This window comes from Oncorhynchus mykiss, chromosome 6, assembly GCF_013265735.2.
Source record: "Oncorhynchus mykiss isolate Arlee chromosome 6, USDA_OmykA_1.1, whole genome shotgun sequence".
NCBI lineage: Eukaryota > Metazoa > Chordata > Actinopteri > Salmoniformes > Salmonidae > Oncorhynchus > Oncorhynchus mykiss.
In genome coordinates, this window is record NC_048570.1 from 12710382 (window position 1) to 12723919 (window position 13538).

Here is a 13538-nt window from a genome sequence, read left to right on the forward strand (position 1 = left end):
CCCTCTTTGAACTCCTTGCTGGGGCTGACCCTCTTTGAACTCCTTGCTGGGGCAGACCCCTTGGGGACGGCTCTGCCTATGCCTGACTGGGCCTAGAATTTGGAGGCAAGGCATGGTCCAACCCTAGCTCTGAGATTCCCCGCTATGTCATTATTGCTCCACCCCAGATTGTCTGACTTTTTGATTCCTCTGTTCTCTGATGGGCCAAAGAGGAAATTCTCTTAGCAACTGCCTCCTCCTCTCTCTCTATCACATACTGTACATGCATTGCACCCGCATAAACACTACAAACAACATAAACAGCAAATACTGCTGAGAGTCAAACACAGTGGCAAACAGAGGCACAACGGGTGCAAAATGAGACCATCTCATAGCTGCGGGAGCAATGCCTGGAGAACAGCTGGGACATGATGGCATAGTGTAAAATAGTCCTCTGTCATCGCAAACACAGAATCATTTCTCTGTCTCTCTCACGCATGCACCCACACCGGAGAGGAAGGAGGAGAGACAGAGACAGACACCCACAGGGGAGTGAGCAGAAACCACTGGTATGGCAGTGCTCCAATACGGCCCCCAAACAGAGGGGGAATATTACAGCCAGTATCACACTCTGCTCACTATAATTACATATGCCTTTTTTATATTATACACTGCACGTGTATGTTGTACATGCCCTTCTTTATAATCTGGATTGTGGATTAGGTCCTTTGGGGATATTTAAGCAGGAAGGCTCAAGGGGGTGTGGTATATGGTCAATATACCACGGCTAAGGGCTGTTTTTAAGCACAACGCAATACAGAGTGGCTGGACACAGCACTTAGCCGTGGTATACTGTCCATATACCACAAACCCTGAGGTGCCTTATTGGTATCATAAACTGGTTACCAATGTAATTAGAATAGTAGAAATACATGTTTTGTCAAACTTGTGGTATACGGTCAGATATACCACAGCTGTCAGCCAATCAGCATTCAGGCTCAAACCACCCAGTTTATATAACTATTGTAGATAAGTAATGACCCTTTATTGATGTGAAAGGACTTGTGGGTATCAAGTGTTAAAGAGGATAAAGAAAAATAGAAATATGTATGTGTTCAGTTTCAGCAGAGGACACACTGTACAGTTAGATTAAAATTATAAACTGGGTGGTTCGAGCCATGAATGCTGATTGGGTGACAGCCGTGGTATATTAGACCGTATACCACGGGTATGATAAACTTATTTTTACTGCTCTAATTATGTTGGTAACCAGTTTATAATACCACTAAGGCACCTCAGGGTTTGTGGTATATGGCTACGGGCAGAGGGGCTAAATTGGCTTCCCTCCAGCCCAAGGTCTTGGTAATACTATTTTGGCATTGATAAACCAGGGGTGTATTCATTATTCAAACAGTTTTGCAATGAAAACTGCTTTTATTGGGCAAATTCAGGTAGGTCCATCCCCATTTCATCATGTCTGCTTCCTAGTGAATACATCCTAGCTTCGGAAGGGTCTCATCAGGGAGCCGAGAGAATAGTTGTGCTGCACAGAGATAGCATAATCTGTGATAATACACTCCTGTTATCTAGGTATTTTATGAAATGTTGTTGGCCACCATTGAAAATGTCTTTCAAAACGCTCATAATTTGACCGTTAGTTGATCAATTGACATGATTGAATATGGTGTAGAAAGTAGAAACTTTTAAACAAATACTATAACATCCATTACCTAATTTGACTGTACTTGAATGTGTATACAGGAATAGCCTGCCATCTACTGGGGAAGAACTGTTACGATATCTAAGGTGCATCTTGCAAGCACCTTATCAACACCCTTGTAAATATAACCATCTTAGTTTTCCTTATATATTTGTGACCTCAACTAGTTGAATATTCACATGTATCAAACAGATTAAAGGAAACATTAAAATGTGAGCTAAAACAGCCTTTATTTGTTTTATTCACAAAGAATACAAAAACATGCCTCCAAAGTGTTTTGGAGTTTTGAAACAGGAATGCATTCACATGTTACATTTAATTGACAACACTCCCGTCCTCTTCATCTGGGATGGAGACACACACCTAGGACACACAGCAGAGAACAAATGTTTTAAAGATGTAAGTTGACGGTTTGTTAAAAATGGCAACAATTATAGAGAAGAATTTATTCTGTAGTATCTAAACATCTGAGGCTCATATAAGTCAGTCAAGGAAGAATTCAATGGAATTCATTCCTAGCAGGTAGTAAATCAGTTTAGTACATGACTAAGCACAGCAAATTACTGTTTATTTACCTGGTAAGAACAGAAGTCCCCTTTCTCACTTGTGGCGAGTCTTCCTTCCAGACACAGCTTCTTTGCGGCCTTGTTTCAAACCCTGTAAGAGACAAATAAACCATTAAAACAGTTCCTTTTGCATTGAAGAACCTGTTTACTCCTGGTATTGAATTCAAAATTAATGTCCGAGCAATCATCACACGTGATCCAATCACGTCCCAGATTTTGTCGGAACGTGAATGCAACCTAACGTACACACATAGAAGCCACAATGTGTATTAAATAGGAATTGCTTTGATGTAATAAACCTATCTACAGTATGCAAGACAGGATGCGAAGGGGGTGTAACTGTACCAGGTAGTATCCAGTGTGGTAACCACTCATGTACCAGGCGAGCAGCATACCTCCCAGAGCCGCATCATCCTCTCCGTTTGGACTCATGGGGGGAGGAGGAGGGATCATCTGAGAGACAAAACGCATTCAGAGGGAATCTATCATAACGTTGCAGAGATTGCAGAGATAAATGTCCTAACAAAACACTGCTCAGTAAGCTCCATGTGTGTTCTCTATCAGCAACACTAAACAGTCGAGAGGGGGTTTGACTCTTTATTCAGAGACTAAGGAAGATCAGAGTGGGAGACAGGCAAGTGGAGAAACCGTGGGAAAAGTGGAAGCAGGGATTGAATTATTGTTGTAAATGTGACTCATGCCGTGGACTATTACCACGGCAACACAGCTCTGCACCAGAGAAAATATTTCTGCACTCCATCATACCGGTGGCCCACAGGGCATCATAGGAGGCCATCCTGGAGGGGCGGGCCTGGAGGCCCCAGGTCGCCTTGAGTCTCCCTGTAGACAGAACAACAACTTCAATGTGCAGCACACTCCATTGTCAAAGGATTCATTCCATTATCACTTACAGGGGTTTTATATTTAAAATTCCCAACTCAGCATCTTTAGCAACTTCTAAATGAAAACAGAATTCACCTAAATTCCATCATTTGTTAGGTCTTTTAATTCCTTGGAGTAATGCATTCTTACATTTACATTGTAAGACAACCACATATAAAAAATAAAAAAAAATGCATGGACAAATAGTGACTGACAACCTACAATTAGAATCTTCTTACCATTCTGAAGCCAGGCATTGGAGGGGGACCTAGGGGAAAGCCAGGGAAGCCTGGACCCGACATAGGAGGTCCTTTGGGGGATTTGAATTTGGGTTTAGAGCGTGGCACATGACTGTGAGGGTGTGGGGCGGACGACCTGTCGCTCTCCTCTGTAGAAGACTCTGCTTCTTTAACCTGCATTACAGAAAGAGACACGAACACTGACAAAAATGTTTCCAGTCAGATGTGTTCAAGAGGCTGAATACATAAATGGTGGTCCACTAGCCTGGTGGAACCAGCCTGATCTAGTTCATGTGCAGTAAAACAGTATGGTGAATGCAGCAATCATCCCCACAAACAGCCTAAACGTACCTTACTAGGGGCTTCCTCATCTACCTCTGAGCTCTCTATCAGAAGGTCTCGGAGGTTCTGCTCCTCCTCGTTCCCATAGTGTGTGAACACAACTATACAGGTGCCCCTCTGCTCATCTATGGATGAGATCGTGGCAGCGTACAAATTGCCATCTTTAGACCAGTAGGCACAGCAGGAGTCTCCGACTTGCCACTGCAACACAACACGTTGTATAACTGTTAGACTAGACCGATTAAAGGAACAGTTAACAGATCCTTTTTAATGGGTTGTTGTGTTCTTATAACGTACCACCTACCTCTTTATCCAGAGGAGCATTGCTTCTCTTTCTGCTGCGGTTGTTTCTGTTGTTTTTTCGTTTCTTTCCAGGCTTGTCTCTCTCTGAACTTTGCGTGTCCTCCTCACCTTTCAGGGCAGTCTGACAGTCAGGATCAATAGTTAAAAAATAATCCAAATGTGAGCATGACAGAGGGATAATAGAACATTTTCAAGGACACTTTTCTGAGTTGCTGCTTTAGGAGACATGTCTAGAAGACACACTGTAGCTGTACATGCATGGTTCTCAACCTAAGTATCAAAACCATTCTAACAATGAGGAAAAAAATACTTTATTTGCAGAATACTGTCAATGAGGTGGCAAACAACGTTATAACACTGTAACGGCACCTTAAATGATGCAACAGCTTTGTCGTAGGCCTTTATCAGTGCAGTGTCATCCCAAATGTCTGAATCGTCACTCTGGGAAAATAAGAAAATGAGTTTAAGAGCAATCAAGCATCTGAGACTCTTTTACATAGCACATTCTTTCTATTTATCTACTCGCAAGACAGCTACAGCCAGCTACCCAAGATTCCATCTAGCCAGTCGTGATGCACTGGCACACGGCTCTATATTCATACATAAAAAATGGATCATAGTTAGCCTGGCCAGCTGTTTATCTAACTAGCATCTAGTCATTCAACATGGCCAGCTGATCATTTTTTATCTAATGTCAGTGACTTTCCTAGTTCCCTGCTAACCAGATATCTAATTGAAACTGTTTTGGGAATTGGGCCATCAGACTTGAGTGACTGATGCTGGAATATCTGCTGGCAAACTGCCTTGTTACCACTAACAATGATAACTAACCCTTCACTGAAACTGATGCAGTGTCGGGGAGGATGCTCCGAAAATATTGTTAACCAAGATTCTAGCGGACTAAACTCCATTCCATGGTGAACGATGTATCAAGATGCCAATTACTTAAAATGGGAACTTAAGCTACACTAAAGCTCCCATTTAAAAACATGTGTTTACTTAACTAACTAATGTTCATTTGAAAAAGTAGTTCACTACATCCAAACTAATGTGTGAAACATTATAATATCAAAAAAGTAATTCCACTACTGAAAACACTACTGTTCCAAGATTTGAATTTAATTAAACTACCACCAAGCTACTGCAAAACGTAGTTAAATTACAAGTTTAACTCGATGTAACGTTATCCAACACTGCTCTGGTACCAGGTTTAGACCCAATAGCTAGCTATTAACTAGCTAATGTTAGCTAGTTGGTATCTAGCCAATCAGCAAACAACTAGCAAACCAATCTACGCACTTAGCTAGCGATGTACAGACTGAGTAGCTACATAATTGATAACTTACTTGTGCAGCTCCACGAGCAAAAAGCACATCTTTACACCCATGTGCCATGAATAGGCAGAAATATGGCTGCTCTCACAGCTTTGATAGCCCCCAGCTACTGAAGCAACGTGCGTCGCTGGCTGACGTTCCTAAATAATGATGACGTGGTAAAAACTGCGACAAAAATTGTTAGCACGTTGGCTTGGGAACGAACTAACACTTTTGTTTACCTAGCTAGCTAGAGTTGCTTGCAAGTTGTGATTTGTTGGCTAAAACGATGATAGATCCTGCTTTAGTTTCTTTGGGTGCTCAGATTGTCTTGGCTGCGTCCAGTGATGAGAATCATCCTCCAGAAAACATTATTGACGGGTGAGACGGGTTTATTTATTTACTCTTTCTAGAATATAATTTAGAACCTCTGTGCCTATCTGGTATGCTGTTAGCTAACGTTAGATAGCTAGCTAAACTAACCTAAACTTCCTGTATGTCAGAGTAGCTAGCTACGTGCTTTGTTGTTAAAATCAAGATAAAAATCTAGCTATGGTAGCGTGAGAAGAGCTAGCGAGCTAACGTTATCAGTCTTGTACAGACACCCAACAATATTTCCACACAAAGTCAACATCCTATTGCTATACAATGTCATGTTACACCAGTCAGTAACGCACAACCAGCAACCCCATACCACACCATTCATTAACTCACCACCACTGTGCATGCCTTGATGAGTCACTTTCTCTCTTCTCAGGAACACTGCAACATTTTGGATGTCCACTGGAATGTTTCCACAGGAGTTCATAATCCGCTTCGCTGAATCTATGAAAATTGCCCTAGTGACAATGCACTGTTATAATGGTATGAAACAAGGTCAAAAGTAACGTATCAAATGGCACACTGTCTAGACCTAAGTATTGGTGTATGTTTAGTTACTACAGTTTGATCACGTTGCTTGAAATGTATCCGTTATTTTGTTGTCATTGTCTTTCAGTTAAGACTCTTAAAATTGAGAAGAGCATCTCAGATGATGCTACTGACTTTGAAGCTATTTCAGAAAAAGGTAAGCAAAGCCACTCTACGGATCCACAGTGCCTCAAAGCAAATGAAGTCTGCCTTTCAAAGCAGTATTGTAATCTTCATTGCATCTTGTTTCAGAATTTGAACACACAGAGGGGCATCTTCAAACAAATGATATTCCAGTGAGTTGACTTCCGATTCTAATCTACATAATGTTCTACATGGTGTCTGAAAATGGCATATACTGTATATACACGTGACTTTGAGTGGTTTGAACTAGTCTTGTTTTTTCCTCTTTACAGCTAAATGGAACGACTGCAACACACTTGCGCTTCATCGTTACCTCTGGATATGACCACTTTGTCTCGGTACACAGGGTCAGTGTAGAGTGATGAAATATATAGTACCTTCTCATAATGTTCAGCTCTACTTATTAAGGAGTTTGTCTGAATATCTAATATGTTTTACATTGCATCATTTTTGTTGTTGTTGTTTATACCTTTTTTTGTAAAGAAACAGGATTTAATTTTAAGGCACAATTCATATTTTGTTTCATTCTACCTGTTCACCAAATCCAAATTGCAATACAATCTTTTCAATAAATCTGACTACTGCTGTAATCTGCTAACAGTTGCATTTGATCCAAAGCATATGGTGACAGTTGATGTGAAGTGAAATAAGGCAGTATTCAAACTTCAAAGGTTTTCCAGCTGTTGATGTGTCATCAGTGTGTCCGTCATCCCACTATATTGTTAAGGATTTTCTTCACTCATGCATTTGTGTGCTGCAGAGGTAGCCTGGCCAAAGATGAATTTTCAAAAGACATTTTAAGTTGACTAAACAGTGTGTTATTGGGGAATAATCTCACACTTCCTGTGGAGTGAAAGTGTTTAAAAATGCCCACGTTCCAATCTTACATTATTGCGCAATTAAAAATCTGTTTATGTGCGAGGATTCAATGTCACACATAGAGGGTTCGCAAATCATTATAGGCAAACATCTTACTGCATAAATTGTGACAACAAATCCTTGTTGGTTTTATACACAGTCACGTTACAATTGTTTTCACAGACTAGGGATAACAATCATTGGTTTTTACAAGGCCTTGTATTGGCACTGAAGTTGGGGCAATCGTACTGGGGGGAAGTATTCTAATCTAGATAATAATTGATTTGATACATGCATATGTATGGGGAAACATGTTACCGACATACTGCATAATCAGACAACCTGGTGGAGATTCAGGAGTCATCTGTTCTGAACCTGAAATCATTCCAACACTTCAAAGCTTTTTTATTTTTGTAATTATTTAACTAGGCAAGTCAATGAAGAACACATTTTTATTTACAATGACGATGCTGGGCCAATTGTGTACCACTCTATGGGACTCCCAATCACAGTCGGATGTGATACAGACTGGAGGTGATACCTCTTGCACTGAGATCCAGTGCCTTAGACCACTGTGCCACTCGGGAGCCCAACTGCCTATGTTGTTGTAAAAGTTCAAAGGTTAGGATTCAGCCCAATTAGATATTTGTTATTTTACCTTCATTTAACTAGGTAAGTCAGTTAAGACGGTCTAGGAACAGTGAGTTAACTGCCTGTTCAGGGGCAGAACGACAGATTTGTACCTTGTCAGCTCGGGGGTTTTACCTTGCAACCTTCCGGTTACTAGTCCAACGCTCTAACCACCAGGAAACCCTGTCGCCCCATATAAAGTTGAAGTCAGAAGTTTACATACATCTTAGACAAATACATTTAAACTCAATTTTTCACAATTCTTGATGTTTAATACCAGTAAACATTCCCTGTCTTAGGTCAGTTAGGATCACCACTTTATTTTAAGAATGTGAAATGTCAGAATAATAGTAGAGTGATTTATTTCAGCTTTTATTTCGTTCATCACATTCCCAGTGGGTCAGACATTTACATACACTCAATAAGTATTTGGTAGCATTGCCTTTAAATTGTTTAACTTGGGTCAAACGTTTCGGGTTGCCTTCCACAAGCTTCCCACAATAAGTTGGTTGAATTTTGGCACATTCCTCCTGACAGAGCTGGTGTAACTGAGGCAGGTTTGTTGGCCTCATTGCTCGCACACGCTTTTTCAGTTCTGCCCACAACATTTCTATGGGATTGAGGTAAGGGCTTTGTGATGGCTACTCCAATACCTTGACTTTAAGCCATTTTGCCACAACTTTGGAAGTATGCTTGAGGTCATTGTCCATTTGGAAGACCCATTTGTGACCAAGCTTTAACTTCCTGACTGATGTCTTGAGATGTTGCTTCAATATATCCACATAATTTTCCTCTCTCATGATGCCATCTATTTTGAGAAGTGCACCAGTCCCTCCTGCAGCAAAGCACCCCCGCAACATGATGCTGCCACCCCCGTGTTTCAAGGTTGGGATGGTGTTCTTCGGCTTGCAAGCCTCCCCCTTTTTCCTCCAAACATAACGATGGTCATTATGGCTAAACAGTTCTATGTTTGTTTCATCAGACAAGAGGACATTTCTCCAAAAAGTACGATCTTTGTCCCCATGTGCAGTTGCAAACCATAGTCTGGCTTTTTTATGGTGGTTTTGGAGCAGTGGCTTCTTCCTTGCTGAGCGGCCTTTCAGGTTATGTTGTTATAGGACTCATTTTACTGTGGATATAGATACTTTTGTACCCGTTTCCTCCAGCATCTTCACATGGTCCTTTCCTGTTGTTCTGGGATTGATTTGCACTTTTCGCACCAAAGTACGTTCATCTCTAGGAGACAGAACGAGTCTCCTTCCTGAGCGATATGACGGCTGCGTGGTCCCATGGTGTTTAAACTTGCGTACTATTGTTTGTACAGATGAATGTGGCACCTTCAGACATTTGGAAATTGCTCCCAAGAATGAATCAGACTTGTGGAGACCTACAATTAGTTTTCTGAGGTCTTGGCTGATTTCTTTTGATTTTCCCATGATGTCAAGCAAAGAGGCACTGAGTTTGAAGGTAGGCCTTGAAATACATCCACAGGTACACCTCCAATTGACTCAAATTATGTCAATTAGACTATCAGAAGTTTCTAAAGCTATGACATAATTTCTGGATTTTTCCAATCTGTTTAAAGGCACAGTCAACTTAGTGTATGTAAACTTCTGACCAACTGGAATTGTGATACAGTGAATTCAGTGAAATCATTTGTAAACAATTGACTTGTGTCATGCACAAAGTAGATGTCCTAACCGACTTGCCAAAACTATAGTTTGTTAACAAGAAATTTGTGGAGTGGTTGAAAAACGAGTTTTAATGACTCCAACCTGTCTTTTACTTAGAGGTTAAATATATATATATATATATATATATATATATATATATATATATATATATATAAAGAAAATACATTTGTTAGTATGAGGTTGTTGTCCCTGACTTCATGTTACGTGAATAAGAGCAATTGTTTTTTTTATCCACCCGTCATTTAAATCGAGGGAGAGTAAATATGAAAGTGAAGAGAGAGGGAGTGAAGAGAGAGGGAGTAAAGAGAGAGGGAGTAAAGAGAGAGGGAGTGAAGAGAGAGGGAGTGAAGAGAGAGGGAGTGAAGAGAGAGGGAGTGAAGAGAGAGGGAGTGAAGAGAGAGGGAGTGAAGAGAGAGGGAGTGAAGAGAGAGGGAGTAAAGAGAGGAAGTGAAGAGAGGAAGTGAAGAGAGGGAGTGAAGAGAGAGGAAGTGAAGAGAGGGAGTGAAGAGAGGAAGTGAAGAGAGAGGGAGTAAAGAGAGGGAGGGAGTGAAGAGAGGGAGGGAGTGAAGAGAGAGGGAGTGAAGAGAGGGAGTGAAGAGAGAGGGAGTGAAGAGAGGGAGTGAAGAGAGAGGAAGTGAAGAGAGAGGAAGTGAAGAGAGAGGGAGTGAAGAGAGAGGAAGTGAATAGAGAGGAAGTGAATAGAGAGGAGAAGACAGTGAACATGTGAGGAAAGTTTAAAGTTGTCACTTGATCAATAATCAAGTAAACGTCCACTACGTGTGTTAGACGAGGGATACAAAACGGAAACATGACGCTAATATATGTAACTTGGTAGAAAACTCTGCAAAAATGTACATAGCCATAATTTTTTTCAGAATTCAAAAATATTTATTCTCATGAAGCTGAGAGTAAATATCCATCTCAAGCTGAAGTACAATGTACAAGTGTTTTACGCTTTAAAATGGTACAAAGCTTTTTTTGTGAGGAAAAATACATACTATACTATTATTCAGTTGGATTCAATGAAATTAGAATTCATGTTCTAAAATAAATTCTAGAGTTCTGAAAGTGATTAAAAAGTAACGTTTACATTTGTAGTAAAAAAAAAAGTAGTTTTATTTAATAGTATAATATGCATGATAAAGTTACTTTCTGCTTCATGTTTCTGCTATTTTCATAAAGAAATATAACTTCAAAATAGTATTTGTCTTTTAATGTAATAAAAAAAACAATCAAGACCTGTAATATATATATACAGCATATCACAAGAGTAAGTACACCCCTCACATTTTTGTAAATATTTGAGTATATCTTTTCATGTGACAACACTGAAGAAATGACACTTTGCTACAATGTAAAGTAGTGAGTGGACATTTTCACTTAGGGGTGTAATCACTTTGGTTGCCAGCGGTTTAGACATTAATGGCTGTGTGTTGAGTTATTTTGAAGGGACAGCAAATTTACACTGTTATACAAGCTGTACACTCACTACTTTACATTGTAGCAAAAGTGTCATTTCTTCAGTGTTGTCACATGATAAGATATACTCAAATATTTACAAAAATGTGATATATACTGTATACTTTTGTGATATACTGTATGTATATGCTAATGTTTAAGAGTATTATATGTTTGTAAATGATACTATTTGTAAATGTGGAGTAAATGCAGGGAGTACAAACCATGCACACTTGTAGAAACAAACCTTTAACTTTAAAGTTCTCACTTCAAAAAGACAGTTACAAGTAGCATTTTAAATGTACATGACATTAACATAATGCTATCTGTTAGCATCAGATGTACTATAGGAATACCACTCCGCTTGGAAAAAAAAGCTTTAGATAAAACAGATTATATACACATACCGTACCACCAGTACAGAAACAAGAAAGACAGTCCCTTACATTTCAGTTAATTAACAGAGAAAACACTGTTAAATGTACCAAGGAAATGACACATTCACACAGACAGTATCGCTTAGTGTAACAATCATCAAAATAGTAGTTGTGGAGGGACTCATTTTGAGCCTGCAGACATCCCGTCTGGTGGTCCCTCTCTTTCCCAGCCCTTCCTCTTGTGAAGGGAACGAAGGAGACATATTGGTGGACCTCAACTGTGTGTTTCTGCCAGTTAGGAGTCTAACCGGATAGAACAGGAAACACGGTCTTCCACCACAACACAGGCGATTTGGAATGGGGGCAGATGATGGCATGGATTCCAAGGGAAGTTTGTTCATTGTGTGTCTATTGAAGCTAAGGGAGTCTATGTATATAGCAAGTACACTATGGTGTTTTCAATGTAGGGGAACGAGTGTTCAGTCCCTGAATGTGTATGTGTGTGTGTGTGTGTGTCTAGATGGTCTCCACGTAATTGGCTGGAAAGAGTCCCTGGCGTCCATCTTTAGTGCAGCCCTGCCACCAGGCCTTGTCCACGGTCTCTACCGCACTTATGATGTCACCTGGCTCAAAGGAGATCTCTGATTCATCCTCTGTGATGAAAGAGAAAGGCAAGTTTAACACTCAGAGAGAATCATAGTGTGTGTCTGTGTGTATGTGTAGGTGTGCATGTGTGTCCATGGTTACACTGAGAACTGACCTGCTTGGTAGTCATAGAGAGCTCTTACACACGTCTGAAACAGAGAAAAACAATCATGAATGGCCCCTGTCTGAGGAAAATGTCACAATTCACTATTTTTCCCATTGCAGAGCCCTTGCCTGGTTGTCGTCGACATGACATTCATATTAAATTAGTCAGTGTTTTTCTATCCTAGTCCTGGAGACCCAAAGACCAGCACTAACACACCTTTTATAACTTATCAACTAATCATCAAGTCTTTTTATTAATACTGGGTTGGAACAAAGGTCTGCACACCGTGTGGGTCTCCAGGACCGGGTTTGAAGCCCAGTAGTGAATAGGGTGGCAGGGTACATTTGACTTTGTGTAACATTCCATACCTCTTGTCCATTCTCTGATATCTCCTCAACCTCATTCTCTTCAACGAAGTCCTCCTCCTCTTCATCAAAACAAACAGCCAACTCTGGAGTACCTTGGTCCCTTTCAGGTGGACTCATGGATCGCTCTGGAAAAGAGGAACCATGACAGTGGTTGTATTCTGGTTCCCTACCCTACGCTAAGCAAGTGTCTACTTTTCAATCGCCTTCATGGATTTAAAAGCCCACGAGGAAGAGGATTCCTGGAAAAGGATAGGGAATTGCAATGTAGGCATCTGGTATGTCTATTCTATGTTATCTCATCAACATGAAGGGTTCATTCAGTTTGAGAGCAACTTGGATAATGTAGGCTAGTGTAGATCCCTCTCACTGGATGAGTGGGGTAACATACCTGTACCATTGTGTTCCACCAACTCCTCCTCATCGGTCACCCCATTGGTGGACGGGACCACAACCTTTTGTGTGATTAGCTGAAGAATATCCTCTGCATCTGAAACATAACATGTCAGTGGTTAGACTGTGTCAGTGATGTGTCACACACTTTTTCCACAACCTTCTCATTACATAAAACTCGTATTCTCTTTCAATTGTTGTATTTAACCTGTTTAAAAAAAAATACAAATTATAATAGGACAGGCCTATACGAGATGCAAAAAAAACATACACTACCGGTCAAAAGTTTTAGAACACCTACTCATTCAGGGTTTTTCTTTATTTTTTATTATTTTCTACATTGTAGAATAATAGTGAAGACATAAAAACAACTATAAAATAACACATGGAATCATGTATTAACCAAAAAAGTGTAAAACAAACCAAATATATATTTTCTATTTGAGATTCTTTAAATAGCCACCCTTTGCCTTGATGACAGCTTTGCACACTCTTGGCATTCTCTCATCCAGCTTCACGAGGTAGTCATCTGGAATGCATTTCAAATGCCTTATAGAAAGTTAATTTGTGGAATTTATTTCCTTCTTAATGCGTTTGAGCCAATCAGTTGTGTTG

At 40.2% G+C, this 13538-nt stretch overlaps 3 protein-coding genes across 5 annotated transcripts in view; 1 reads left to right on the forward strand and 2 right to left on the reverse strand.

The window, feature by feature from the left end:
* Positions 1-1910: 1910 nt before the first annotated feature.
* smn1 (survival of motor neuron 1, telomeric) lies at positions 1911-5515 on the reverse strand. Of its 2 annotated transcripts, none has more exons than XM_036979423.1 (9): positions 5378-5515; positions 4401-4472; positions 4033-4152; positions 3738-3929; positions 3387-3560; positions 3031-3105; positions 2661-2718; positions 2275-2356; positions 1911-2062 (listed from the first exon to the last, which is right to left on the reverse strand). In XM_036979423.1, the coding sequence occupies exons 1-9, from the start codon at positions 5423-5425 to the stop codon at positions 2002-2004; spliced, it is 882 nt and encodes a 293-aa protein (XP_036835318.1). In that variant the 5' UTR covers positions 5426-5515; the 3' UTR covers positions 1911-2001. The 2 variants fall into 2 exon arrangements, with proteins under 2 accessions (XP_036835318.1, XP_021460965.2); XM_021605290.2 differs by having other exon boundaries at positions 2611-2718.
* On the forward strand, positions 5512-6987 carry hspb11 (heat shock protein family B (small) member 11). 2 transcript variants are annotated; one of them, XM_021605291.2, is made up of 5 exons: positions 5512-5725; positions 6102-6220; positions 6342-6410; positions 6506-6549; positions 6670-6987. In XM_021605291.2, the coding sequence occupies exons 1-5, from the start codon at positions 5634-5636 to the stop codon at positions 6757-6759; spliced, it is 414 nt and encodes a 137-aa protein (XP_021460966.1). In that variant the 5' UTR covers positions 5512-5633; the 3' UTR covers positions 6760-6987. The 2 variants fall into 2 exon arrangements, with proteins under 2 accessions (XP_021460966.1, XP_021460967.1); XM_021605292.2 differs by having other exon boundaries at positions 6102-6208.
* A 4384-nt stretch (positions 6988-11371) lies between these two features.
* si:dkey-40c11.2 (drebrin-like protein B) overlaps positions 11372-13538 on the reverse strand; it is a 48562-nt gene continuing 46395 nt past the window's right edge. The window contains exons 13-16 of the mRNA XM_021605293.2: positions 12922-13020; positions 12534-12658; positions 12175-12208; positions 11372-12067 (exon numbers count right to left, since the gene is read on the reverse strand). Coding sequence (XP_021460968.2) covers positions 11931-12067; positions 12175-12208; positions 12534-12658; positions 12922-13020 — 395 coding nt within the window. The 3' untranslated portion in view covers positions 11372-11930. The remainder of the gene's footprint in view (positions 12068-12174; positions 12209-12533; positions 12659-12921; positions 13021-13538) is intronic.